Here is a 23,598-nt window from a genome sequence, read left to right as displayed (position 1 = left end):
CAATAACTTTGCAAAGTGACCTCATGAAAAAGAATGACTGAAAAATACTAGAGCGTCTGTCATCTCGGGTTCAATATGAGTTAGAGTAACTTGATCCTGATGCTTTCCAAGGGCTCTATGGTGTGTGGCCATAAGGAACATAAAATCTGAAGACAACGCCCTCTGACTCATGACTGATAGTAGGGACAAAGATGACCCTTCTCTTACCCGTTAGCTTCTCCTCCTGAGTGGAAAAAGCTGCTTCTGCATTGTCCTGCTATTATATTTTTATCCAATGTATTTCAAGCACAGGTCTGTAGAAACCATTTAAGCAATGCTCCACTTCCTCCTTAAAATGTGAGGTCTTAAATCTCAACAGCCTCAGAACTTTCGTTTACCTAAATGAGAGCGACCAGGGAAGATGTTTACTCATTAACTGTTATGAGTCAAAACTACATCGGGGAATCCTGTTGAAAGCACTTCAACGCAAAATTAATGGGTTGTTTCTTTGTTTTTTTGTTTTGTAAGAGCTTTATTAAAGTTCTTATTTAATTTCCAACAACATGATACACTCAAAAAGCAACAATGAAAATAATGAAGATGTATAATCAAACATCACACATTAAATAAAATAATTTTCCACACTAGAGCCGATACTGATGCTCTTGAATAAAGCCGTCTTTTGCTGTGTTTTATTTAACATGAAAGCCCAAAATAATTTAAGGGAAGCAAGATGCTATAAGATGCAAATTCATTGTGGTATTTTATGTTCTTCTTAGAATATATCTTGTCAGCAGGAAGTGTCACTTCTCTCACACTCAAAAACTTACTGTATGTATCACTTAATACAATATGAGTGTTCGTTTTGTGCTATAGCAGCACAGGACCATTGGTCATATAAAACACTGAAATAAAGTATTTACTAAAGACAGAAACCCGAAACATGTGACATGGCTCTGAATCACTTTTCCGATTCACTCTGAGCTAAGTATCCATTTGTCAGTAAGAGGCTCCTTGCTCCTTGTGTTTAATCAATTCTTAAAATACATTGTTCTAATATTGTAGAATTATGGGAAGTGTCGTTCTGACATTTAGAAAGGCTTTAACCTCGATTCTGGGCATCAGCTGAATGTTTCTTTCACTTCCCCAAATTCAGAAATTTTGGTGAATTGTAGTCCAGGCTGTTTACTGAAGGCAACTGGGCATAAACAACAAACAAATAAGTCATTGTTATTATTTCTCGTGCATATCTTTCTTGCTGTCTCTCCTTATTTTTGAGTATCCTCATTTATTTTGTGAGCACTGAACTTAACGAGTTTGTTAAAACATGGAAACTATTCGGAAGAAATAATGAATTGTTCTTAGTCATCTCTTGAATGCACCCCTCGTCTCTACATGATAAACAATGATAATAGGCTACATCTAGGAAAAATAATATTACAGTTCAGTTTTTCTGATGCTGATAACAGAGGACTTCTCAGAAATGAAATAAATTATAAACACAGTTCTGCATACAAGTTCGTGTTCTGGTGAAATAGGAGGCAAAGTTTGATCCACCCCTCAAACTAATTTAAATACAGCTGTTTTTTTTTTCTTTTGGTAATCTGAAAGCTAAGAGATGAAACAGAGAGCACAGACATACTGAGACTCAAGTGCGAGAAAAAAAAAGAGAGACTTGAGTCTCCCAGACTCATTTGCTGCGGTGCCATCAGTCAACCAATGAAACTGTCCTGTGGAGACACCTTCCTATTTCGAGGTGTGGAGTTGAAGAGAGTGCTGCATGAGTTCATGTGACAAAACACAGTCAAGCCAGAGACTAGAAAACAACTTCTGGAAATGGGTGAGCCTCTTTTTTAATCTTTACTGTCAGATACTGTTCATATAAACTCAATGCTGTACAGTTGTAGCTACACTGATGTTGATGAATATTAACACTTTAAATGACTTTGTTTCTACAAAACATGAAAAACTGCCAGCTTCAAGAAAGTAAATTAGTGTATATGCTGTTAATCTGTGACAGAAACAAAGTATTTTGAGATGTGTTTAGAGACAATGCGTTGTAAACTTTAACCTTATTCATTTTAAACCAAATCTGAGACTTGTCTATCACAGTGATATGACAGATATTAATTAACGGTTTGCAAATACAAACTCTGATAATAACAATAATACAGTTAAACACTGATATAAAGTAACAGTTGCACAGTCGGAACAATATATCAAAAACTATTTCTTCAGCACATGAAATGGAGAAGTTAGAGGCTACTGAAAGCAGAATTAAAGGTTCAAGCCGCAGCACAGGAAATAAGTGATCTCAAAAGAGAAGCGTATTGGTTTTGCACACAAGTGATATCACTGTGGGTGGAGGGGCTACGAGGCAGCGAGCTGACAGTTTGACAGTTTCATCATTCTTATTTTTACATGGTTTATTCTTACCCATATAAGCCCCCTACCCTCACACACCCATACACACCACTACCATCCAAAAACAAACAATCAGACCAAAACAATAAGAATACAGTAAGTTTGAAAGCTTTAAAAGATAGGAATAAGTTGTGCAATATTTCTCACTACGTCATATTCCACGATTAATACTGAAAATATGATAATATTATTCATATTTTCTTATCTTAAAATATTGTAGTTGGTGTGTTACAATATCATACACTGCATATAGCATAGGTGGTTATGTTCATGAGCAGGAAGTGGTTTTGCAACCTGTGGTTTTATATCAGGCTCAGTTAACAATATGTTTGACAGATTTCTATTTTTTGTCCTGATGTATCATCTGATCATTCAACAAATTGTGCAAACCAAAACATCAGTTTTAATAGTGTTTTTTTTTTTTTTTTTTTCAAATGAGAGATCTGTTTTAATCTGTTTAAACTGCTTATTACCACACTCAGTGTGCCTGGAAATGAAGAAGTGCTCGATGCCCTCACTGCGGTTCTCCGAATTCAATTTCACACTGTCGAGATACTGTCTTTGGAGTTGAGTGGTAAATGTCTTGTCTGTGCTATGTGTGTGTTTGAAGCTCAAGAGGACCAGAGTGAGACGTCACAACAAACAGCCACCAGTGATGAAGAGAAGGGGGCGATGAACCAGGTACTTACTACCAGTCAGTGCTGATGAAATGTCAGTTGGCCTTCTGGTATCAAGCTGGGCAATTTCCATCAGTTACAGTTAATCACTGACTACAGACATGACTACTCAGAATGAGTTACACACTGTGTTTTCGTTTCCCTTTTTTAGTGAATTTGAGATAGTGGTGAACTTTTTTTTTTTTGAAATGCTTATTGTGTAGATATAGTTGTTTCATCTTGATGGCTGATTGTGAAATGAGTAAGAATGGTTTAGTGATTCTGCGTCGTATTCTGCCTGTGAAAGGCACGCACACCACAATATTTCAGTGCATACTGAAACTGCAGGAGGACCTCACAGCCACTATTCTGGTAACTGAAATGAGAAGTATAATATGAGAAACACAAATTAGCTCATCAAATTTCCAAGGCTGATGTTAGTTGAAAACATCGTGGTTTCTGTGGTGAATTCTGGCCTGCCGATAGCATCTATCCAGCACGCCACTCACAATCATTGTGAGAGTCGTATATCAACACACTGACATCAACAGCACCCACACGGTTTTCCAAAAAAAAAAAAAAAAAATTCACCTAGTGGAAATCAAGTTGTGTGAGTGTTTCACAACGGTATTCACTTTCTGGTTTAGAGTGAGATCTGCAGCTAAGAGGCTTTAGTATGTAGCTTAGAGTGCAGACGTTTCCTGTATAGGCAAAACCATTGATGCATACATCTGAGAGTTTTGTGAATCAAATGAATGTGAATCAGTGACCGAAAGTAAATAAGCGCTTTGTGAATGCTGCTGAAGTTATATGCATGATCCAAATCAAAGTTTTGCGATATCACCTCCTGCAGCTCTCACCTTCTCGTCGCTGTGGGCGCAGCACAGCTTTGCACTTTTATCAACCTGCTGCTTGTCCTAGAGGTACAGGAAATTCAAATGAGGTTGGGGAAATTAAATTTTCACACATCTCTTCTTACAAAAAATACAACAACAACAAAAAATCAGCCTTGTCGAGCTGCTCTCCTGGCTGAGACAATAACAGTGGAAAGTCAGAGGTGTCGGCCGCTGGCTGGGAACAGCAGTGAGGAGCTGCTGAACTGTGACTCAGTCGGGGCTATCTTGGTTAGAGGCCTGCACCTTCACTATTACTCACTCTAGAGGCCTACTTCTCGGAACCAGGAACCACATAGAGGAACTTGATTCAATATGAAACCACCTTGAGCTGTTTTGTTGTACAATGACTGCCACAGAAATAAAGCAGCAGCCTCTACATCTGATGATTCAAAATAAAATATTGACATTATTCCATCGTCACTCTGTCAAAATTGCTCAATGCAGAGGCAAAGTGAAATTTCAGCTTTAATATTGTTCCTGTGAAAATAGGACAACGCCACAATCACAGTCACAGAAAAATAAGGTTTTCTGCTCATGTTTGTGCCAGATTGCCTTAAAAGGAAACGCTCCAACTCAGTTATGTGTCCTCAGGGTTAAAATACAGAAATGGTGTTGCCTTCATCAACAGTTTCTCTTCTTATGTTTTGGTAGTTTTACACTTCTCTTCTTGAAATCTCTCTAACTGATTATTTTAATTCTGCATACCTTCAGTGTTTCATTTCTGCTTTCTTGCAAACCACAAATAGTGACATTGTCAATTTCTTACACTGGACTTCTGGGTAGTCTGGTTTGTAACACTTTATACATCCTTATTTTGTGGTATTTTTAAATCCTCTTCAAAGTTACTGACACAAGTCAAGTTCTGCAGAAATACAGCAATAATGCAACGGCAGTTTTTTGTTTTTTTCCCCAACATCTGGCTACTTATCTGTCACCACTAGTTTACACCGTTTACAACATATTTTTATGTGTTAAATTCTTCTTATAGCTTATGTTTGTTTTTCAAAGTGACATTTGTGAAACAGGTGACTGACAACTCTAGACCAAAAACCCCACAAGTCTGCTGCTATCTCTCCAGACAGGATGTGTAGCGGTTATCTATTGAAAGTAGCGGTAAAACCCTACTCTGATTTTGATGTTTCATTTCAGCATTTGTGTCCCACGAGATGACTGTGTGCATCTTTTTCCCATCTATGATTATACCTTCAACTGTAAAACACGGTTTCCATTCTCAGTGCAGTGGACCTTGTCACACTTACAGGAGCTGCTTTACGTTGACGCAGAACACACAGTACTGACGCATGTCGTCTGTCTCTGCTGCAGGCTTCTCCCCCTGTTATTGAGATCCAGGACTCCACCAATGAATGTGAGGAGGAGGTGAGGCCCAGTCTGGTGCAGATGGAGGAGAAGGCTTTTGTGTCAAGTCTGCACTCTTTTATGAAGGAGAAAGGTTCACCCATAGAAAGGATCCCACACCTGGGTTTCAAACAGAGTGAGTTTAACCTCATACCATTAAACTCATACCATCATTACATGGTGCTAGGATGAGAATAATTAGGTCCTTGTGTTTGTTTTTTTTCCACTTTCAGTTAATCTTTGGAAGATCTACAAAGCTGTCGAGAAACGTGGGGGTTATGATTTAGTAAGTACAAGTTCTATAATTGACTATTGTTCACAGCCTCTTGGTTGTGTGTGCTGGTTTCTCAGTGGAAAATAAGAGATAGGTCAGGTGTTGCTATATGTGGTGGTTTTTTACCACACTGGAGGTCTTTTAGGCCCCTGAGCTCTCAGTGCATCGCCACACATAAAGTGTTGTCTTTGATGATGAGACAGTGAGACAGGTTCTGCCTGAAAGTGCTATTTACATTGAAATAGCAGTGAAAGCGAGCAGGGACATCTGAACAGTACTGACCCTCACCTCTTCCACCGCCGTGTCCCTGGGTGTGTAAACACAACAATTTAATCCGCCCACGCATGTGTATATTTAAAAGTGAAAGTGTGCTTTCGGTACTGAGAAGCAGCAGACATGGCATTTAACCAGCCATCTCCCTTCCTTAAAAAGACTTTGAACAAAAGATCTGAGAGTATAGGCACAGTGGGGCCCAAGCACTTGATGCAATTTAGAACCGAACACACAGAGACAAGTTAACTAAGCAGCCAAGGCTATTAAAATAAACAAATGTAGTGATAAGGGGACCAGAAATGACTTCACTATCTATTCAGTAGAATTTCAGCATTAAAAAAATAAGATTTGGATTTGGATAAGATGAAATGAAATGAAGAAAAAATATTTATTTCCTACCGCAGCCTTACAGTACGTGATAACTTCAGGCGACTTTAAGCATCACTTTGACAAGCCTCTGACTGTCCTGCCACTTTCCTATCACATACATTAAAAAAAAAAGATTATAGCAGCAATTATGGCCTTGAGTTCTTCTAAATGTGGATTGTCCTCCACTGTGTTAACTAACAGGTGACAGCACAGCGTCTTTGGAAAAAAGTGTACGATGAACTGGGAGGAAGTCCAGGTAGCACCAGTGCTGCCACTTGCACCCGCAGACACTATGAGAGGTGAGGACAATTCTGTTTCCAAATAACCTGTCCATTCAATTGACATGTTTATAGATGATTAATTATCCAAATGTTCCTCTCTAGGCTCGTGCTGCCCTTTGAAAGACACATAAAAGGAGAGGAGGACAAACCTCTGCCCCCAAGCAAACCCCGGAAGCCATACAAGAGAAACTTGGATGGCAAGGTCAACAAGGCCGAGGTTAAGAGGAAAAGGACGCAGTCGGATAGAGAGATGGATTCTGAGGTAACATATCAACTTGAATTTCTGATGAAAAAGGATAAATTCAGTTCCATTATTAGTGTATGTGGCATTTTCCTTACATGCCCCCTGTATTATCTTATAGATTCTTACCCAGAGGAGTCCGGAGGCTGCCTGCCAAAGTGAAGCAGTGATGCATCCTCACTCTGCTCTCTGGGCTGCCACCTCTGACAGACACCACCCAGACGGCTCTCAGCCAAACAGAGCCCCCACTGAACTTTGTTCTTCTCTATACCTTCTCCCGGTCCCCACATCTGGCCCTTGGACTACTCAGTGTATCACCGCCCACGCAGCATCTGCTGCTGGAGAGGTCATCTCTCCTCTGGAGAAAAAGAAGCGAGTGGCACAGGCCAGCCTTAACTTGCCCCCGAGTCCACAGAGCGAAGACAAAGAAAGGCCCTCCGTCATCTGCTGCTCTCAGTCTCCAGCCCGGGCTTCTTCCAGCCAGAACTGTAACTCCTCCGAAGGCTCCCCGCGCCCTCTGTCTTCCTCCTCTTCCCGCAGCCCTTCCCCTCTCTCTGTTTCCTCAGAGGACAGTCCAGCGGGGAATGAAGATAAACCAGCGTCAAGCTCAGAACTGGGTCAAAACTCTCCTAGCTCTGCTAAAAACACATCCAGTCGTAGAGAGGACAATAAAGCTATGAGCTGTTCCCAAACATCCAAAGACCTTGCACGACTGAATAAAGACATTTCTCACGTCAGCCCTCAACCACTGACCGCTGACTCGATAAAAAGCCAATTTAAAGACTCTCCCTGGAAGCAATTCCACAAAGGGAGTAGCAAATATTTCACTTATCCTTTCCCCTTATCCTCTTCTTTCCCTGAGAAATCTGACTGTGCTGCAACATCTCCCTCTAGCTTTACCAAAGTTATTCCAAAATCTGTGCAGCTCCTGCGCCCCGCTCCCATTCGGCCAACTTATAAAATCCACCCAAACCGGATGGTGCACCAGGACGATACTCTGACTTGTGCAAAGAAGGTGAGCAACGTGGCCCAGTGGCCTTATCTGGCAGAGAAGAGGGAGAAACCCAGGACAATGCTACAGAAAATCCCTCCAACTCAGCAGAGTCTGTCCCACTCCACCGCCCCCATGCCTGTGCCGTGCATCCTATCCAGCTACGACAAATCAGGTAGAGACTCACGGTACCAGCCTCCACCACACCCCATGTTTTTCCCCAGCAGAATGAGACTGCCTCAGTCCCAGATAGTGTACCGTCATATACCTGTGAGTTCAGCACACTCTGCTGCTCTCATTGGCTCTGCTGTTTACCCATATCCTTACTCTTTTCCTCTGTTAAATCCCCAAACTGGATATGCCCTACCTGCCATGAATCCCATGTACCAAAACAAACTGTGATTTTTTTTTCTTCATCTTTGCACTGAGGAAGGCACATAATGGAAATTGTTGGATTGTTTTGTATTGTTCAGCGTATCTTTGGTAAGGCCCCATTTATGTTTTTAAAGATGGCATAAGCACCACACATATATTTGGGGTCTCACACACCAACCCGTTCTGTTAGTTAATGTTACTGAGTGACTGTGAGAGGAGGAGAAACTGGTTGAATCATGCACTGAATGGGTGTAATAGTATTTCTTTGGTGTAAGATTATGTTGACATGATAATATTAGCTGTAATTATCTGTTGTTTACCAAAGATTTTCTGGAAATGCAAATGTCACATATTCCTTTATGAATATAACAAATTCACAATAGATCCAGCTGAAGGTGGATTTAGTCAGAAATACAGTCCTCTACATTTTTGCTCACTAGCACTATTTTGTTCTTGAAAGTTAAGAACTTCCTGTACTGTTAATCATTGTACTGTAAAGTTTGTTGAGCACAAGGATACTTTGTAAATACTGTGTCTGCCTTATATCACTGTTGTACTTTTATAAAAAAAGAAAAAAAAACATATCTCACTGTAATTCAAATGTATTTAAATAGAAAGTAAGTAAATGAAATAATAAAACTTTTGGCCCTTTGCGGTGTTGCTGATTTCTCCATAGTGTGGAGAGAGAAAAATCACAAGAACTACTACCAGTTCCAACTAAAATTGATTTTGTAAACCTCTTCTACGTCATGTTAAAGTTTTCAAATCTATTTACAAATGGATTTTAATTTGTCACTTTTGTTTGTGAGTGAGTGACAACATTAGGAATATTCAGTGAGATTTCAATAAAGTTAAATGAGTTGTTCAAAGAAATGAAAAGGACATGTTGACAAAAGTGTTATTATTAGTGTCTCTTGATCTGCTTTACAAAATGCCTGCAAGTTGTGGCTACAACCTGCAGGTCTGATGCAGCAGATAAGCCCAGAGGAAACTGCTCAGAAAACTGATATGCAACAGTGAACATCCCTGCAACACGGTGGCAATGCCACAGCGGATGCAAGATCATTACTAGTGAAAAACAATCTTGTGGCAAGAGCAGTCAACAAAGACGAGAAAATATGACAAATTAGATTCTGCTGAAAACCACATTGTGGTTTGAGACAGCTGGAACCAGCCAGGCAAATGATGACATTTCTGTTGAATTCACATTCACAACACACAAGGGTGAGCGACACAAAGAGCAGACCAGCAGACATAATAACGCAATCATGTTCTCCGTGGGAACCACCTGTCTTAATATTTTGACTGAGTTTCCAGCCAATATTTGTAACTTGTCAATAACAAGTCGGCTACATTTTAACTACGTTTCAATCACATGTACATTTGTATTTTATATTCTAATTTACTCCGATATATATAATGCTTATGATCAAAGTCCTTGTTATGATACATTTTAACACTATTTTTTACACATGCTTCATAAACACTAACAATTGTTACCCTGAACTTTGACTGTCAGGAGGCACAACTGCTCCTGGCTGGTGTTGAAAAAGTCGCCGCCTACAGTGGGAGAGACAGAGCGTTATACCAACCAGAAACATTTGTCTTAATGTCAATGAGCTAAAATTTAGTTTAATTGTATGGCCCAGGCGTATGTAATCTCATAATATAACCTTAATACAGCTTGTCATAACCTTGCCTTCAAGCCTGAGCACAGGGAATGTATCAAATATCAACTCTCGCGAGAACACGGTCGCAGTGGCGCCAATAAACAAGGAACACGGTAATCACATGTAGCTTTGTAGGAAGTTCGTGTCTCCCTAGTAAGATGTTATAACTTATTACTTTAAACTTTACTCGAAACGTAAACGTAAAGATTTAGTTTCTGTTGAGCTTGGTGTTTTGTCTTTTTTTACCTCGTGGAGAAAAACTATGTCGGACGGTTTGTTTGACGACGGCAGCGACCCCAACCAAGATGACAGCCAGGAGGATGTTATGACTCCGGCGGAGCTGATCGCTAAACTGGAAGAAGTAAGTTGGTGTTTGAAACGAAATAGTGATAATTATGACATGCAGTACGACAGACCACCGACACTCTCTCCTTAACTTGTCCACTGCACCCTGACAGTCGCGCTCCTCTCTCTCTCTCTCTTAGGCCTGGCTCAATGAGAAGTTCTCACCGGAGCTGCTGGAGAACAGGTCGGAGGTGGTGGAGTGTGTGATGGAGCAGCTGACTCACATGGTAAACTGAGTGGAGAATATCCCCTGCTCTATTTGTTGTGTTTGCTGTGTGCTCAGAAACACACATGGTTTTGCCCACATTTCTTAACTCATTGAGTGCCGCGCTCCTTTCCAAAGTTTTAGTCAAGTGTACCGGCAAATTAGACCATATTTGACTTTTTATTTTAGAGCCATAGTGTATTCTATATTATTGCCACCAACACATACTGTGGCTCATTTGAAAGGTTTAACTTTATCCTTCAAATGGCCACAAACCGTTTGTTTCTACGTGCCTCCGTTCCTGAGAAAAGTCAAGCTAAACATGGCTGGGTTTCACCAAAATCCCTCCTTTTTTTCTAGAAAAGGAGATGGAGCGTCTTTTATGAAAGCTGCGCTGTTTGTGTCTGTCGCTCTTCTCACACTCGCATTTCTGGATCAAAGGGCTCGTATAAGATAAATATACACAACAATTGTTGTTCTATTCACAAAACCACCATCGGGGGCGGGGGGGGCGCCACTAAACAACAATAACACAGACGCACCGTGCCGTGTCACAGCCTCTCGCCGCGGAACGTGAGGCTCTGCCGGCCACAGCGGCTCGCGAACACCGGTCCCGCCGGTGGTCGTGGTCCTTCTGTGGTACGGGTCGGTGGTGCCAGTCTGCTTTGACCCAGAGACCATCAGATTTTACCGCGGGAGGACTTTGGGGAGGACACGGTGTTGCTCCAGATGAAGACCGGGCGGGACAGTGGGCTGAGAGCTTCCTGGTTCAGCTCCCAGCTGCTGCAGCCTCGCGGGTGAGAGCAGAGCAGCTGCGGCGCAGCTGCGCTGCATCTGCATGCAGAACTCCGTTTGCAGAAGCTGAGTTATGATAAAAACTTCCAGATCATGAGCTGTCATGTGACTTTGATCGTCATCTATTTCAGTTCTCCTCGTCGTAGAGTCCCCAAATTTACATATAATGTGTATTAAAGTGTCTATTTTCATAATTTAAAAAAAAAGCAAAAAACGAAAAATTTCGTTTTTGGCACTCAACGCATGGGAACGAAAAACGAGAAATTACGTGGTTGGCACTCAATGAGTTAATGTGTAAATGCAGCAGACAGGATCACTGCAGAGGTGCAAGAAGTATTCTGCAGTCATACTAAAGATACTATAAAAGTGCACTAATATTATACACATACGCATTAATAGAAAAATCCACAAAACACTCATAGCTCATAGCTCATGTGAATGCTGGACCATTAAACTCATATTTTCCTGTTAGATTCATGCTAATGCTTAAATGTACAGCGCTTTTTATCGTGGCAACTGGCTGACAGACTGATCTGAGCACTTTTATTCTCTTTTGGATGGTTTAAGTAAGGACAATATTTCTTTCAGAAATGCAATAAGATTGAACAGAAAATGCAGAAAACAGCAAATTACCTCCCATTTGAGAAAATGTTACACCCAAATATTTGCTTATTTGATAAAGTATAAAGTACTTGAATGATAATCAACTATTTATTCTTAGCACTACTCTGGTTTATCGCTGGGCTGGGCAGGGTTTTTTTTTTTTTTTTTTAAATAATGAATTAATGTTAGTGCAAGTTTGTACAATATAAAATCAAAGATCTGTGATTACATTAGGTCTGTTGAAATACTAATATCAGATCCAGCTGTGTGGAGACAGAGGTGGATCTATATACCTGCTCATCAATGTTGTTTTGCTGATCTTCATAAATCATCCTGAATCAAAGACATTTCTCTCACCGCTGTGACCTTATTACCAACAGGAAGCCAACTTGCAGCGTGTGAAGAAAGGTGACGCAAAGGCCAGCGTCCATCGCATGGAAATAGACAGGATCCGTTTTGTTCTGAGCAGCTATCTGCGCTCTCGTCTGCAGAAGGTCAGTCAGGTCAACAGTACAGCGTGTACAGTGAAGCTCTCATCTCACTAAGCGCTTGATGACAGAATTTCCTTAATTTTGTTCAATGCCCAGATTGAAAAGTTTTTCCCACACGTCTTGGAGAAAGAAAAGTCTCGAGGCGAGGGAGATCCCTCTCTGCTCTCACCTGAGGAGTTTGCCTTTGCCAAAGAGTGAGTGTGGCTGAATAAGATTGGAGCTGATTGTTTAAACTACTGCTCTTTTGAGTATTTTTATTGAATAAACATGTTTGTCTGGCATTACAGATACTATGCCAACACAGAAACCTACCTGAAGGCTGTAGCACTGAAGCGCATGCCTCCCAACCTACAGACAGTGGATATGCTCAAAGCAGGTAAGGTCTCATCTACTCTTACATCACAGGCTCTTTTCTCTTGTTCTTAAATTACCCACGCCTGAGGTTCTGCTATTGGCATGCGTTGGTAGATGGTGGCATTTGCTCTGACATTTTCACTAGCCATGATGCTAAATCCTGTGTATTCTAATGTAATCCCAGTGCCCGAGCCCTGCTTGGACTCCTTTGTGTTTCTGCGGGTGAAAGAGAGACAGGAAAATATCTTGGTTGAACCTGAAACAGATGATCAGAGGTATTTAACTCAAGTCACTTCATGTGTTGTCACTGTTTTCACCCCCCAGTAGGTGGCAGTGTTGCCTTTACACATTCAGTGCTGTTACAGTTTTCTGCATAGATACTAAAACAGCTGATTTTATCTCTCCTACGTGTCTTCTTCCAGGGAATATGTCGTGGATCTTGAAGAGGGATCTCAGCATCTAATGCGGTATCGAACTATTGCACCACTTGTTTCGAGTGGAGCCGTGCAGTTAATTTGAAAGTGGAAGTAAGTAGTGTTGAGGTTGACTGTGTCATATTTCTCATTAACTCAACACTGCCCTCACATCCTCTTGTTTAGACATCTGCTAATTCATTTCTGCAGAACTTACATAAGCAACTGCCTCACAGTGACATCTGGCTGTATTTTTAGCTCACTTATTTTTTGCAGTCTTCATTGTCTCTTGGCAACAGATTATGAAAGAAAAGTATGTGTTTTTAGAACCACAACATGTTGACAATGTTGGACAAGTTACTTTGCAGAACTGTAGCTTATGTTGAAATAAATCTGACAAAATGTTTTTTTTGTTTTTATTTAATGTTACAGGTCAGTGTTGGTGTGGATGACTCCATGAGATCATAAAAAATGAGCAGTGGCTTGTTTTTGTTACCCAGCGGAGATGAGGGAATGAGCAGTTTAACCTGGAGGTCACATCAGGAAACATGACCTTCGATGTCACTGTTGTCATCGAGGATGATCTTACTGGATGCAAACACTGAGACATTTTTGGTGCCAAGGCTTCAAGAAATGTAATTCAGTGTCACATATTTACACCAGATCAAAGGTCACTACTGATGAGAAGTGAAGGCTGTGAATGAACACTTCATCAGACCAGATTTTGCAGCACTCTGGTGTTATTTTTGGACCTTTTTTTTTTTTTTTTTTTTTTAAATCATGTCACAACGTAATTTGGGTTACGTAATTATAATGTATTCTGGTGTGTTTGGCTTGGAGAGACTGGTTAACGACTCTCAAGACTCTCTCCAACCTGCCAAATCACCATTCCTGTTACTATATCCATCTGACTCGCATTACTGGGCTTTTCTCTGCTGCTCAATAACAAGATGCGTCAAATGACCCGAAGGTGAAATTTCATCTTTCCACTTCGCATCACAAGGTGCAGATGTTAATTTGTGAATACATTTGAAAGAAAGCTGTTTCTTCTTGGGATATTCACAGTCCTGACATGAATTGCTGTCATTATAAATAATAGAAATCCTGTAAATGTCCAGATAGCGTCTGTGCATTTCTTCACCTTGATCCAAATTTATCAGTGTTTCAACACTGCTCTGCTTCACAGGTTTGAAGTTTTTTAGCTCCATCCTAAAAGGATGCAAGGACCATTGACTTCTCTGAGACATAATTGTTGTAATAGTGTTGTTATGTAAGCATTTCGGAGCGAGCTAGAAGTGCTCACTGTTTGCCCTCACACAAAATTGTCCGGTAATTGAAGCCAATAAGGGACTTGGAGAAATCTGGCTTTGCAGAGCTGAACTACTTGTCAACAGCCCATATCAGATTGTATGATTCCTTGTTAGTAGATTAGGAACAAGCATTTAGACTACATGTTGTTTCTCACATTGAAATGTTGGAGAATGGCAATAGGATTCCCCTTAGACCTTAAAAATGGTTGAAAATGTGGATATGGAAAAAAATAAAACATAAGAAATGTTAAAACGATTGAATGACCATGAGAGTATTTCAGTTTATTTATCGATCACATCATCCAACTTCATCATTCAGCCTCTATCAGCTCTCTAAGCATCTTCTCATGCAAAGGCAGGAGGTCAAATCCTGATTAACATGAATAGTTTCACACCAAAGTCACCAAAATGTCCTGGAGTTGAGCATCCAAATACATATCCCTCTGTGTGGATGACATGCTTCATGTAACTCAATACATATACACGTACTTGGCTTGATTCTTGAATAGCACCCTTAGATCACTGGCATGCTGAGAGTCGTTTGTAATCTGGCCCTTCCTCAGCGTCACATGCTGACGGACTTAAGGACAGCGATCCCTTCGAGACACGAGCCAACCCGCGGTGGACCTGGATCCAGGCCCGGGCCTCAGTGGGATCTGTGTCCATTGACAAGTCTGAGAATAGAGACCAGGATGACTGGAATAGTTTCCACAATGAAGGGCAGTGCTGCAACTACCAGTATATAGTATATAGCCAGTATACAGTCTTAACACCATGTCAGCACTGAGAGAACACAGATTTCAGGAACAACACAAAGACATTACTTGTTTGCTATAAATTTAACAGCTAAAACATATGGGTGTGATTGCAAGGTTTTTATACTGTCAGTCAAAGTCTGAATAAGTCTACAGACAAAGCAGAGAAATGAAAAATACAGACTGGTGCTGCACCTTATATCTAACACTAGTTAGATGCAGCTCTAAAAACAGATCACAAAAACAATATAAACAGCTGATTGGTCAGGAGAGTGGAGAGGGTGGAGTATACAGCATGACATGTTGACTGAGGCAGTATAAATAGGACATTTACTCCAGATTCTCATGTGGCTAAAGGGTCGACTGAGTCTTAAACGTGCTGCTCATGTGGGTTTGTAAGTAAGATCTTAAAATATTTGAGACTTTAAAATATATGCCAGCTTTCCAAACGTTATCAAAACACTCTTGTATTAGTGGTATTCATTTCTTTTCTTCTATTTTCTGCAGCCACACACTGAGGAGAATATTCCTGTCACTCAGCAGCAGACGTAACAGCATGGAGATCTCCAGTACAAAGTAAGCACTTAGTAGTGTTGCTGTGGGTGCATTATCCTGCATCTCTTTACTCTTTTTCAAAACAAATGAAGGTGGAATATAATTACTATCACATTTTTTTGGAGACATCTCAGTGTTGCAATGCATCCTTTAATAATGCATCCCAAAAGCACAATAGCAGATGTTCAGTTGCCCATATGTATTGAAATCACTGTTTTATCTCTTCCAAGCATGCTGCCAGGGGTTGGCCTTAGGTCAATGGCCCAGTCAGCTGGACTTGTGGAGCTTGCTGTCAGGCTCTACTTGAACCAGCGTAAACAACTGTGTCCTCATGTGTGGGTTCCCATCCTGAAACCCCAGCGCCCGTGCATCCGCCCTCAGGTTTCAGATCAGCTGCACTCTGACATCTTGAGCCAATTTCCTTGGATTTTCTTGGACGACTTGGATGATGATGAGGTTCTGATCCCACTCAAGAACAGACGTGTGGTTTTCGCCGACTCGAGAGGATTGTCTCTAACAGCCGTGCGAGAGTTTTCTGATGAAGAGGAGCAGTCTGACCTCGAGCTGCTGCCTTCGCTGCAGGATTTGGGAAGCATGACAGAGGACAGCTACAGCTGCACCGTCAGCACCTGCTGCCCAGGAACACAGCTCAAACTGGGCTTCCCGCAACCCTCTGCAGATTTCCAGGCCTTCCGTGCCAAGCTGGCAGAGAGCATGGTTATCATGGAGAACTGCAGCGTCACGGAGCACGCCCTCCAAGGTACTGTCCGTGTCAGGAACATCAGTTTCCAGAAGGATGTGCATGTGCGCATCACCTTTGACTCCTGGCAGAGCTACAGAGACGCGCCCTGTGCGTACCTGCAGAAGCGCTTCGGAGGACCGCAGACAGACATCTTTGAGTTTGACATTGCCATTCCTAAACTGCTAGATGCCAAAAGGAAGATAGAATTCTGTTTAAGGTATTTACCAGCAGGGCAGAGCGAACCTTTTTGGGACAATAACAACGGGCAGAATTACAGCATCAATGTGAGTGTGAACTCACATCTCTGTTGTGGGACGAAACTAAGTGAAAGGGCATGATGTCGTCCACCTAGAGAGGATGTTATTTGATCTAACAAAATTGGTCCTTGGTAAAGATGAGGTGGATACCTTTTTTTATTATTATTACATGACTTGTGCATTATTTTCACTCTGAATTTGTACTTCTATTTCCATGGATGTTTCAACATTTCAGAAGCTTTGTATTAAAAAAAAACTGCAAAAGGCCACTGGATTCAGTTTTTTTTTCCAATAATCTTTCACATCCAGCATCAAGTAGACGACCTTGTTCCTCCAGGCTATACACTCTCCTCATAACCTACATTTTGGCCACTAATCAACCTGTGTGTGTTTCTTTTGTGCACCAGGGATGGGTTTCCCTTTCACTCCGGGCATTTGTGGGATTCCCATATAGGTCAGAGAATTGTGGCAAGGGGCAAATACTGTAGAAGCAGGAGAGAAGCTATTCTTAGCTCAGCCCTGTTTATAGAGCCCAGGCTTACCGTCACAGAGGGAACTTTGATACCATCTTCCCCATTACCTTCCAACACCCTCAGTGGTCCTCCTCTCACTGTTACACTGCACCTTATCTTTGTTCATATAGTAAAAGTCTGTTGTGCAGCATTAAGACACAGAAATGACAATTAACTCCTTAATTATAATTCTATAATTAGTTGTTTAGGAAAGATTGAAGTACGTGGCAGCTTCTCTGAAAATTGAAGTTAAAGCTGCATTTTCTGGCAGTGACTTGAGGCAGGAATAGTAAATCATTTGTTGTGATCTCCTAATGTTCAAATTTTTTTTTTAATCGCTGACTTACAAAATGGAGATCCTAAGGGCATTTGCACTTCGAGGTGAGTAAAATGTGTTTTAAAACAACAACAACAAAAAAAAACAAATACACCAAACTAGTAGACCAGCATAAGAAAAATAAAACTAACCAAATCATAAAGAAAAATGTGGTTTTTAAATGATGTATCAAAATGACACGAAGACATCAGAGAGCACAGACGGCTCTCAACAGCTGCAGAGCACATATTTTCTCCCCTCTTCCTAGCCTATGATGCCTATGATGTTTTTTTATGTTTTGTTTAACAGTCATGGATGGATGTTTACTGTGTCTCCAGCTGTGGTCATGGCAGGGTTCTGTGATACATATGGTAAAAGTCTAATACTTGCTATTCTAGTCCAGGCAGGAGGGAAGAGGGAGAACAGTATGCATACAGCCCAAGGGGTGGGCTGCTTCCACTGTGTTCTGACCTACACATGTTCAACTCTATTGTTTAGTCTTGTGCAAAACTGCATCTTTCAGCATTGTGGGATCACACACTGCTGGGTCTGTTAAACAGCAGTGTCTCCCTCAGCGTCCCACGCTTATGTTGCACACTTTGCAGCTCGGGTCTTTCTTGGCGTTGGCTGTGGTTAGACTCATGAGCTGGTGGTGCCCACTGATCAGCTCCACGCCGCCCTGATCCAGAGGAACCGGCTCGGTGAAAAGCACCTCAAGGATGACATCACTGGCATGGCAGTAAAGAGGCTCGTCCCCTGGCCTCTGCGGGGCGGTGTATGTCAGGAAAGGGTTGGAGGCCAAGTCCAGCATAGGGAGGCGGGTGCGACAGAAGGTATCTCCCTCTGAGCCAACAGGGGCCAGCACCAGCACCACATAGTGGTAGGCTGTGTACATGCAGTAGAAGTCTGCAAAATACAGGCTGATGTTGGGGTTCAAGAGGTGTCCAGCCGGGATCTGGAACCGCAAGGGGCCGTACGGGGAGTCTTTCGGAGGGAGGCCTGTGTCAAACTCTGTGTTGCAGCTAAAGAAGACTCCCTGCAGTTTGCCGTTGATAGGAGAACCATGACTCCCACTGATGTCTTTAAGAGCTGGACGCATCAGTCCTCCACATTCCTTCCTAATCAAAGATATAAGGAGGAAAAGAGTGTTACACCTAATTGCCACAGGTATATGGTTTTAGCCTTACACTGAAGAGACAAAGGATGCAGCACAGACCTGACATAGTCGAAGTATTCTGGGTGCTGGTTGCGATAAAACACAGAGAATTTCAGCAGTCTCCCTGCGGAGCCCTTGGCCTTGTCAAGAAGCTGCTGTAGATGCTCCATGGCATAGTCTGCAAAGTTAGGAAATGTATAATCATTTCAAGTCTGTGCTTCTTTCAAATGCTAATGAGTAAGGAGTGCGAAGAAGACTGGGTTGTTATTTTGCAATTTCTGAGCGCTGCACCTCTTTGTCCTGATCTTCTGTTTCACATAACATCACATCAGCATATTCAGCTGTGACACCTGTCGTGTCTTACCTCCAGTGCAGAACTCTATCACCGGGCTCCACTCTGACACCAGGTAGTCGCCATCAGGCTGTCGGACAGCAGTTTGAACAGCAACACAGTAGTCTGTGCGCGGGCTGAGAAACCAGTGTCCCCTCACTGCCATGGGGAGAGGCACAGCCTTGGCCACCAGCTTGGTTGGCACATCCTGGAGGACGAAGCAGGAATGAATGTTGATGCAAGGCTATAACAGGCTGCTGTTTGTTTTGATTTACATTTCAAAGGGAATGTAAATGCAATTGTGAAGTCAAGCATTTCCCTCCATAAACTCCACCTTATTAGCATGATATTCCACTTCAAGCCCAAGCTGCTGTAACTAGGATACATCTAATCAAATCAGCAGCTTTGTTTTGGCCAAGGCTTCTAAGAAGCGCAGTTAATTACTATGAGCTCAGAGGCCGATATATCCATGGTAACATTTCTGATGCAACTTTGTTTGTGCCACTTTGGTTATCAGAGAGGGAGAGAAAGAGAACCTATCCTCCATTCAGGAGAAGCTCACTTAGTCCCATCCCTTCCTTGACTTCACAAAAGCACCTTTTTAGCTGCTGAATGCCATCTGTAATAATAGCCCATAATTACAGTCAGTAGTTTGCATCTGAAATGAAAGGAGATCAAATATTCGACTTTGGCAACTGGAGCTAAATTTAGACCATTACCATGTTTGCAGCTCTGTGGGCTAATAAGGCACAGCGGTGCTTTGAGATAAAAGCTTACGTCAGCGTGCAAGCAGTTCCACAATGAAGAAAAAAGCTAACATGCTGGTGTTTAGGAGGTGTATGTTTGCTGTGTTTCCACCTTAGTTTAATTGATGCAATCATTTTTCTACAGATCACCAAAGACTCAGCCTGTGCCGGACAATTAATGTCAATATGAAATTTCAATCCTCCCCATAACTGTGAAGATGGCTTTGTTTAGTCCCATGTCATTAGCAATGGGTAAAAATGATACAGTAGATAAATGTGTGGGTGGGCTATGTTACAGGTTCATTTTATCTCGTTGGAAGGTACTATAGCTGGCTGCTAAATTCAATGCAAAACATCTCCCCTATAGCTACATGAGAATAATAGTCCCAGAAAAAATCATTTACTTGAGGAAAAGAAACCACATTAAACATTTCAAATGGTCTCATATTTCATATTTCATCTGGATTATGTTTCATATGTGTGACGCATTGCTTAATTTGTGGTCTTAGTGATGTGCAGACAATAAAACCAGTTCTGTGCTGTGGCTGAATTTGTCAGATTTTGTCCACTTTATGAGGAAACAATGTACAAGTGAGTCACTGGCCTGAAGCTGTTGACTGCACTCATTTTCGTTTTTCGCCTGTATTGCAAGTGACTGAAAGGGCGCAACCGCTGCGTTCTATAAGGCAGTTAACAACGTCTGGTAACTCAACCAGAAACACGTGTTTTCCTGTCTCATTTACGCTGTCCTCCATGATTTTACAGGAGGGGATACATACAGCACAGGGTGGACTTCACTTCTTCAGCCACATACAGTATTGAGGGGCAAGTTTGATTGGCATGAATGTAGAGCATGAGCAAAAACAACCCAGCAGGTAGCTGATTGCACTGAGGGATCAGACAGGGGGAAGGTGTGTGGTGTGGTGTGGTGTGGTGCGAGGCTGTGCAGCGGTTTTGCTCAGACCCTGTGTTTAAAGCGGTTGGGGTCCCTGCTCTCTTTGCGGCTCAGGTCAATGAAGAAGTGTGTGGCTCTGGCAGTGTCCTCTGGCGTCATATCCCACATGATGCGGAAGGAATCGCAGGTCACCTCACAAATCTGGATATTACACGGGGTGGCGAGAGGGGCGTCCATTTCTGTCATCTGCAATTAACATGAGAGATAAGAGAGGATGGTGAGCAGCAGCGTAATCTGGGACTGGAATACCAGCGCCGGAGCGTGGCAACATCTGCTGAGAGAGATTTATTCGTGCCGCCGAGAGCTACAAAGTGGTCACCATACAGCACAGTTGAGAAAGACCATCACTGAAAACTCCTCACTAAATCCAATTAACCTTTCATTTAGGGATCAATGCCTCAGCTTTATAGTCACTATCCTGCTCCTTTCTCTCCTTGTCTCCCCCTTTTCTTACCCTTAACTGACATTTCCCATCATTACACAACTCAATACGCTCCCAGCTGAGTGACTGGCCTCTGCTATCCCCATGCATTTCATAATCCACCTACAACAGTATCCCATAGCAACAACACACAACAACACCTCTGTCTCTCTTAGTGTTCCTCTGCAATTGTCAAGGAAGGGGTCGCAAGTAAAAGCACAACTGCACCCATCAGCAACAATTTCAACTTTTGAAACACTCCTGCCTCCTCACTGGATTATTGCATCCTAGTTTTTCAAAACAACTGAGCAAGTGAATTGCTTGCAGCTCTGGGGAAATCTTCACAAAGCTTTTATATTGTCTGGGCTGAAGTAGGGGAGCTTTAAGTATAGGTATCTATTATCAGTAGCAAGTGATGTACGATCATATTTCCTCAGTTGCCCATCAGCGGTTCGATCCAGACGGCTGCACATGGCCTAGAGTGCCAGCCCGGGGATAATTTGTTGGTCAGCCTGTGTTTGTCTTTGATTAGCTGTCACCTTCTCTTCTCAGAAATGATGGTATAAGTCTCTGCAGCACGTGCACATACGTCCTCTCTTGCCCTGCACATCCATTCTTCCATGGTTTGCTTTGCTTTTTCATCCTTCTGGCCGGGTTTGTTAATGCAGTTACTTCTCCCAGTGCTGCTCACTGATATAGTAAAGCATTTTCTCCTTTATTACCTCTCTATTCTAGCATCTCAACTCCAAAGCATTTTTTTTTTCTCATTAGAGTCACTCTCACGCTGAGCATATGCTGAATCACAGATGTGCTTAAAACAACCTTCAAGCAAGCTAGTATGAACAATCTTAACATGCTCATTTTGTTATCTGTGTGATACTACATAATGCCTGGTGTATTGTCACTGTCTGACTGCCGGGTCTGCTAAGGTGCTCTCCAGTCAGTGTGATGGACAGGCTGCAGCAGCTCATTAAAGCCTGTGAACTGTGAAATTTGTGCGGTAGCTTGTTCACACGGGGGCCAGGGGAAAGAGCTGTTGCATCACGCACGTGTGTTTCCACGCGTCGGCTTTCCAGCTGCTGTTCTCCTTTCTTACCATGGTGCCTTTTCAGAGACAGAAACTGGGGCAAGAGGAGATTCTCACAGGGCAACTCATCAAAGCCCCATTTCTCCGCGCGTGTTCCACTTTGGGATCGAATACATGTGAACACAGTTCAAATGCAGGTTTCTACTACCATTCACACAATCTCGTTGTCCTAATTCATAAATCTGTCGGTGCAAAGAAACAGGAGCCAATTATCTGCTACAACATCAGCTTTGATAAACAGTTGCCTCAAATAAGGCAGCTGGATGTAACTAATAATTATAACAAGATCGTATGTCATAAAACACAATTTATCATTCAGTTTTAGTGCACATCAGGCTGTTAGCACTCAGCTATAATTCTCACTCCAGCTGGAATACATAAGACACAAGGATGTTGTTATCTCTGTGAGGCAGCATCATGAAAGGAGCTGCTGCATTCATGCATATGGAGCAGGGCACAGAAAGCAACTCACTGCTTCAAAGTCTCTTTTTTTCTGGCAGGATGAATACTTTAAAACACATTTAGATGGCTGCATGAGGGAGGAATACATGGCACAATTGTCTCAGCACATTTTTTTTTTTACCTAAAAGGAGTGAAATGGTTATTACACACCATTAAAGGGTCAGAAATATTGTGTGATGTTCAGTAAGCAAGCTGTTACAAAGAGATATTGTGTGGCTAACACAGTTTGCGCTGCTCTCACAGGCATTGACATTTAAGAAAACAAGCAGAAAATCTAATTACATGAATCCAGTCAGTGCTGCTGTCTGTAAGATCCTCAGTCTCATGTGAGGTGGCATTGGTGGGACGCAATGAATGTTGCCACATGTGCATGTGCACATCAACAGAATAACATACAAATAAATATACATGCACCAACACCCCTGCTACTACTGTAATATTACTTGAGTAATGCACAAATGGAACGCTCAATCACAGCATAAAATCATCTGATGTTCACAACTTCAAAGTGCAAGACAATGGATTTCTGTTATGAAAACTTGCAAGCATCAAAAACAGACTGATTTGAAAGAACTACTTACTTGAATGAGGCAGAAATGTGTGATAGGAGAAGATTACAACCGGGCAGGATTGTCCTATCTTCTTTTTCCGCTTTTCTACTTGACTCCTCTGCTGCAGCCGATGATAGATCCCGCAGGAAAACTGATTAGGATGTGAAACAAACACACAGCCTCCTTCCTCTCTCTCTCTCTCTCTCTCTTTACTCTCCTGCTCTGCCTCCGTTCCTCTCTCGCTCTTGTGTCACACAAACCCTCCAACTCCCCCACCAACCTCATTTTTGCTCTAGGCTCAGCGTGATGTGCACTTCACTCCTATGCAGCCGCACAGAGTGAATTAAAATCTGAAAGAAAAAAAAAACCGACCACAGTGAAACACTCAGTTAATATCGTCAGCATCGTGCTTTTTTTTGCCAGCCAGTCATACACATCACATCACGTGCCA

General features: G+C 42.0%; 4 protein-coding genes across 7 annotated transcripts; 3 read left to right on the top strand and 1 right to left on the bottom strand.

Moving 5' to 3' along the window:
* Positions 1-1,597: 1,597 nt before the first annotated feature.
* arid5a (AT-rich interactive domain 5A) lies at positions 1,598-8,322 on the top strand. Of its 2 annotated transcripts, XM_085787236.1 has the most exons (7): positions 1,598-1,819; positions 3,014-3,084; positions 5,279-5,447; positions 5,545-5,597; positions 6,429-6,526; positions 6,611-6,770; positions 6,871-8,322. In XM_085787236.1, exons 1-7 carry the CDS (start codon positions 1,816-1,818, stop codon positions 8,140-8,142), a joined length of 1,827 nt encoding a protein of 608 aa, XP_085643362.1. In that variant the 5' UTR covers positions 1,598-1,815; the 3' UTR covers positions 8,143-8,322. The 2 variants fall into 2 exon arrangements, with proteins under 2 accessions (XP_085643362.1, XP_085643361.1); XM_085787235.1 differs by lacking the exon at positions 1,598-1,819 and having other exon boundaries at positions 2,998-3,084.
* A 1,534-nt stretch (positions 8,323-9,856) lies between these two features.
* Positions 9,857-13,746, top strand: gins4 (GINS complex subunit 4 (Sld5 homolog)). Of its 2 annotated transcripts, none has more exons than XM_085787233.1 (8): positions 9,857-10,146; positions 10,271-10,357; positions 12,114-12,227; positions 12,321-12,418; positions 12,512-12,600; positions 12,763-12,853; positions 13,001-13,105; positions 13,424-13,746. In XM_085787233.1, the coding sequence occupies exons 1-7, from the start codon at positions 10,048-10,050 to the stop codon at positions 13,095-13,097; spliced, it is 675 nt and encodes a 224-aa protein (XP_085643359.1). In that variant the 5' UTR covers positions 9,857-10,047; the 3' UTR covers positions 13,098-13,105; positions 13,424-13,746. The 2 variants fall into 2 exon arrangements, with proteins under 2 accessions (XP_085643359.1, XP_085643360.1); XM_085787234.1 differs by having other exon boundaries at positions 9,887-10,146; positions 13,001-13,112; positions 13,429-13,452.
* A 1,634-nt stretch (positions 13,747-15,380) lies between these two features.
* ppp1r3c2b (protein phosphatase 1 regulatory subunit 3C2, duplicate b) lies at positions 15,381-16,691 on the top strand. Of its 2 annotated transcripts, none has more exons than XM_085787231.1 (3): positions 15,381-15,451; positions 15,564-15,632; positions 15,842-16,691. In XM_085787231.1, exons 1-3 carry the CDS (start codon positions 15,402-15,404, stop codon positions 16,689-16,691), a joined length of 969 nt encoding a protein of 322 aa, XP_085643357.1. In that variant the 5' UTR covers positions 15,381-15,401. The 2 variants fall into 2 exon arrangements, with proteins under 2 accessions (XP_085643357.1, XP_085643358.1); XM_085787232.1 differs by having other exon boundaries at positions 15,410-15,455.
* A 70-nt stretch (positions 16,692-16,761) lies between these two features.
* On the bottom strand, positions 16,762-23,393 carry phyhip (phytanoyl-CoA 2-hydroxylase interacting protein). The gene is made up of 5 exons (XM_085787230.1): positions 23,178-23,393; positions 20,636-20,812; positions 18,959-19,133; positions 18,655-18,772; positions 16,762-18,556 (listed from the first exon to the last, which is right to left on the bottom strand). Exons 2-5 carry the CDS (start codon positions 20,810-20,812, stop codon positions 18,010-18,012), a joined length of 1,017 nt encoding a protein of 338 aa, XP_085643356.1. The 5' UTR covers positions 23,178-23,393; the 3' UTR covers positions 16,762-18,009.
* Positions 23,394-23,598: the final 205 nt, after the last annotated feature.

The sequence above is a fragment of the Trachurus japonicus genome, chromosome 9, assembly GCF_045865225.1.
Source record: "Trachurus japonicus isolate A0001 chromosome 9, Traja_1.0".
In the NCBI taxonomy this organism is placed as follows: domain Eukaryota; kingdom Metazoa; phylum Chordata; class Actinopteri; order Carangiformes; family Carangidae; genus Trachurus; species Trachurus japonicus.
Note: the sequence above shows the minus strand (reverse complement) of the source record. Positions and strands in the feature narration are given on the sequence as shown.

Coding starts and splice junctions, on each gene's coding strand:
- arid5a (XM_085787235.1), top strand. CDS start 2,998: ATGTGTGTGTTTGAAGCTCAAGAGGACCAGAGTGAGACGTCACAACAA. Junction 5,598..6,428: donor AACGTGGGGGTTATGATTTA/GTAAGTACAAGT, acceptor GTTAACTAACAG/GTGACAGCACAGCGTCTTTG. Junction 6,527..6,610: donor ACCCGCAGACACTATGAGAG/GTGAGGACAATT, acceptor GTTCCTCTCTAG/GCTCGTGCTGCCCTTTGAAA.
- phyhip (XM_085787230.1), bottom strand. CDS start 20,812: ATGACAGAAATGGACGCCCCTCTCGCCACCCCGTGTAATATCCAGATT. Junction 19,134..20,635: donor CCAACCGCTTTAAACACAGG/GTCTGAGCAAAA, acceptor TTCGTCCTCCAG/GATGTGCCAACCAAGCTGGT. Junction 18,557..18,654: donor GAATACTTCGACTATGTCAG/GTCTGTGCTGCA, acceptor ATCTTTGATTAG/GAAGGAATGTGGAGGACTGA.
- ppp1r3c2b (XM_085787231.1), top strand. CDS start 15,402: ATGTGGCTAAAGGGTCGACTGAGTCTTAAACGTGCTGCTCATGTGGGT. Junction 15,452..15,563: donor CGTGCTGCTCATGTGGGTTT/GTAAGTAAGATC, acceptor TATTTTCTGCAG/CCACACACTGAGGAGAATAT. Junction 15,633..15,841: donor ATGGAGATCTCCAGTACAAA/GTAAGCACTTAG, acceptor ATCTCTTCCAAG/CATGCTGCCAGGGGTTGGCC.
- gins4 (XM_085787233.1), top strand. CDS start 10,048: ATGTCGGACGGTTTGTTTGACGACGGCAGCGACCCCAACCAAGATGAC. Junction 10,358..12,113: donor TGGAGCAGCTGACTCACATG/GTAAACTGAGTG, acceptor TATTACCAACAG/GAAGCCAACTTGCAGCGTGT. Junction 12,228..12,320: donor TGCGCTCTCGTCTGCAGAAG/GTCAGTCAGGTC, acceptor TTCAATGCCCAG/ATTGAAAAGTTTTTCCCACA.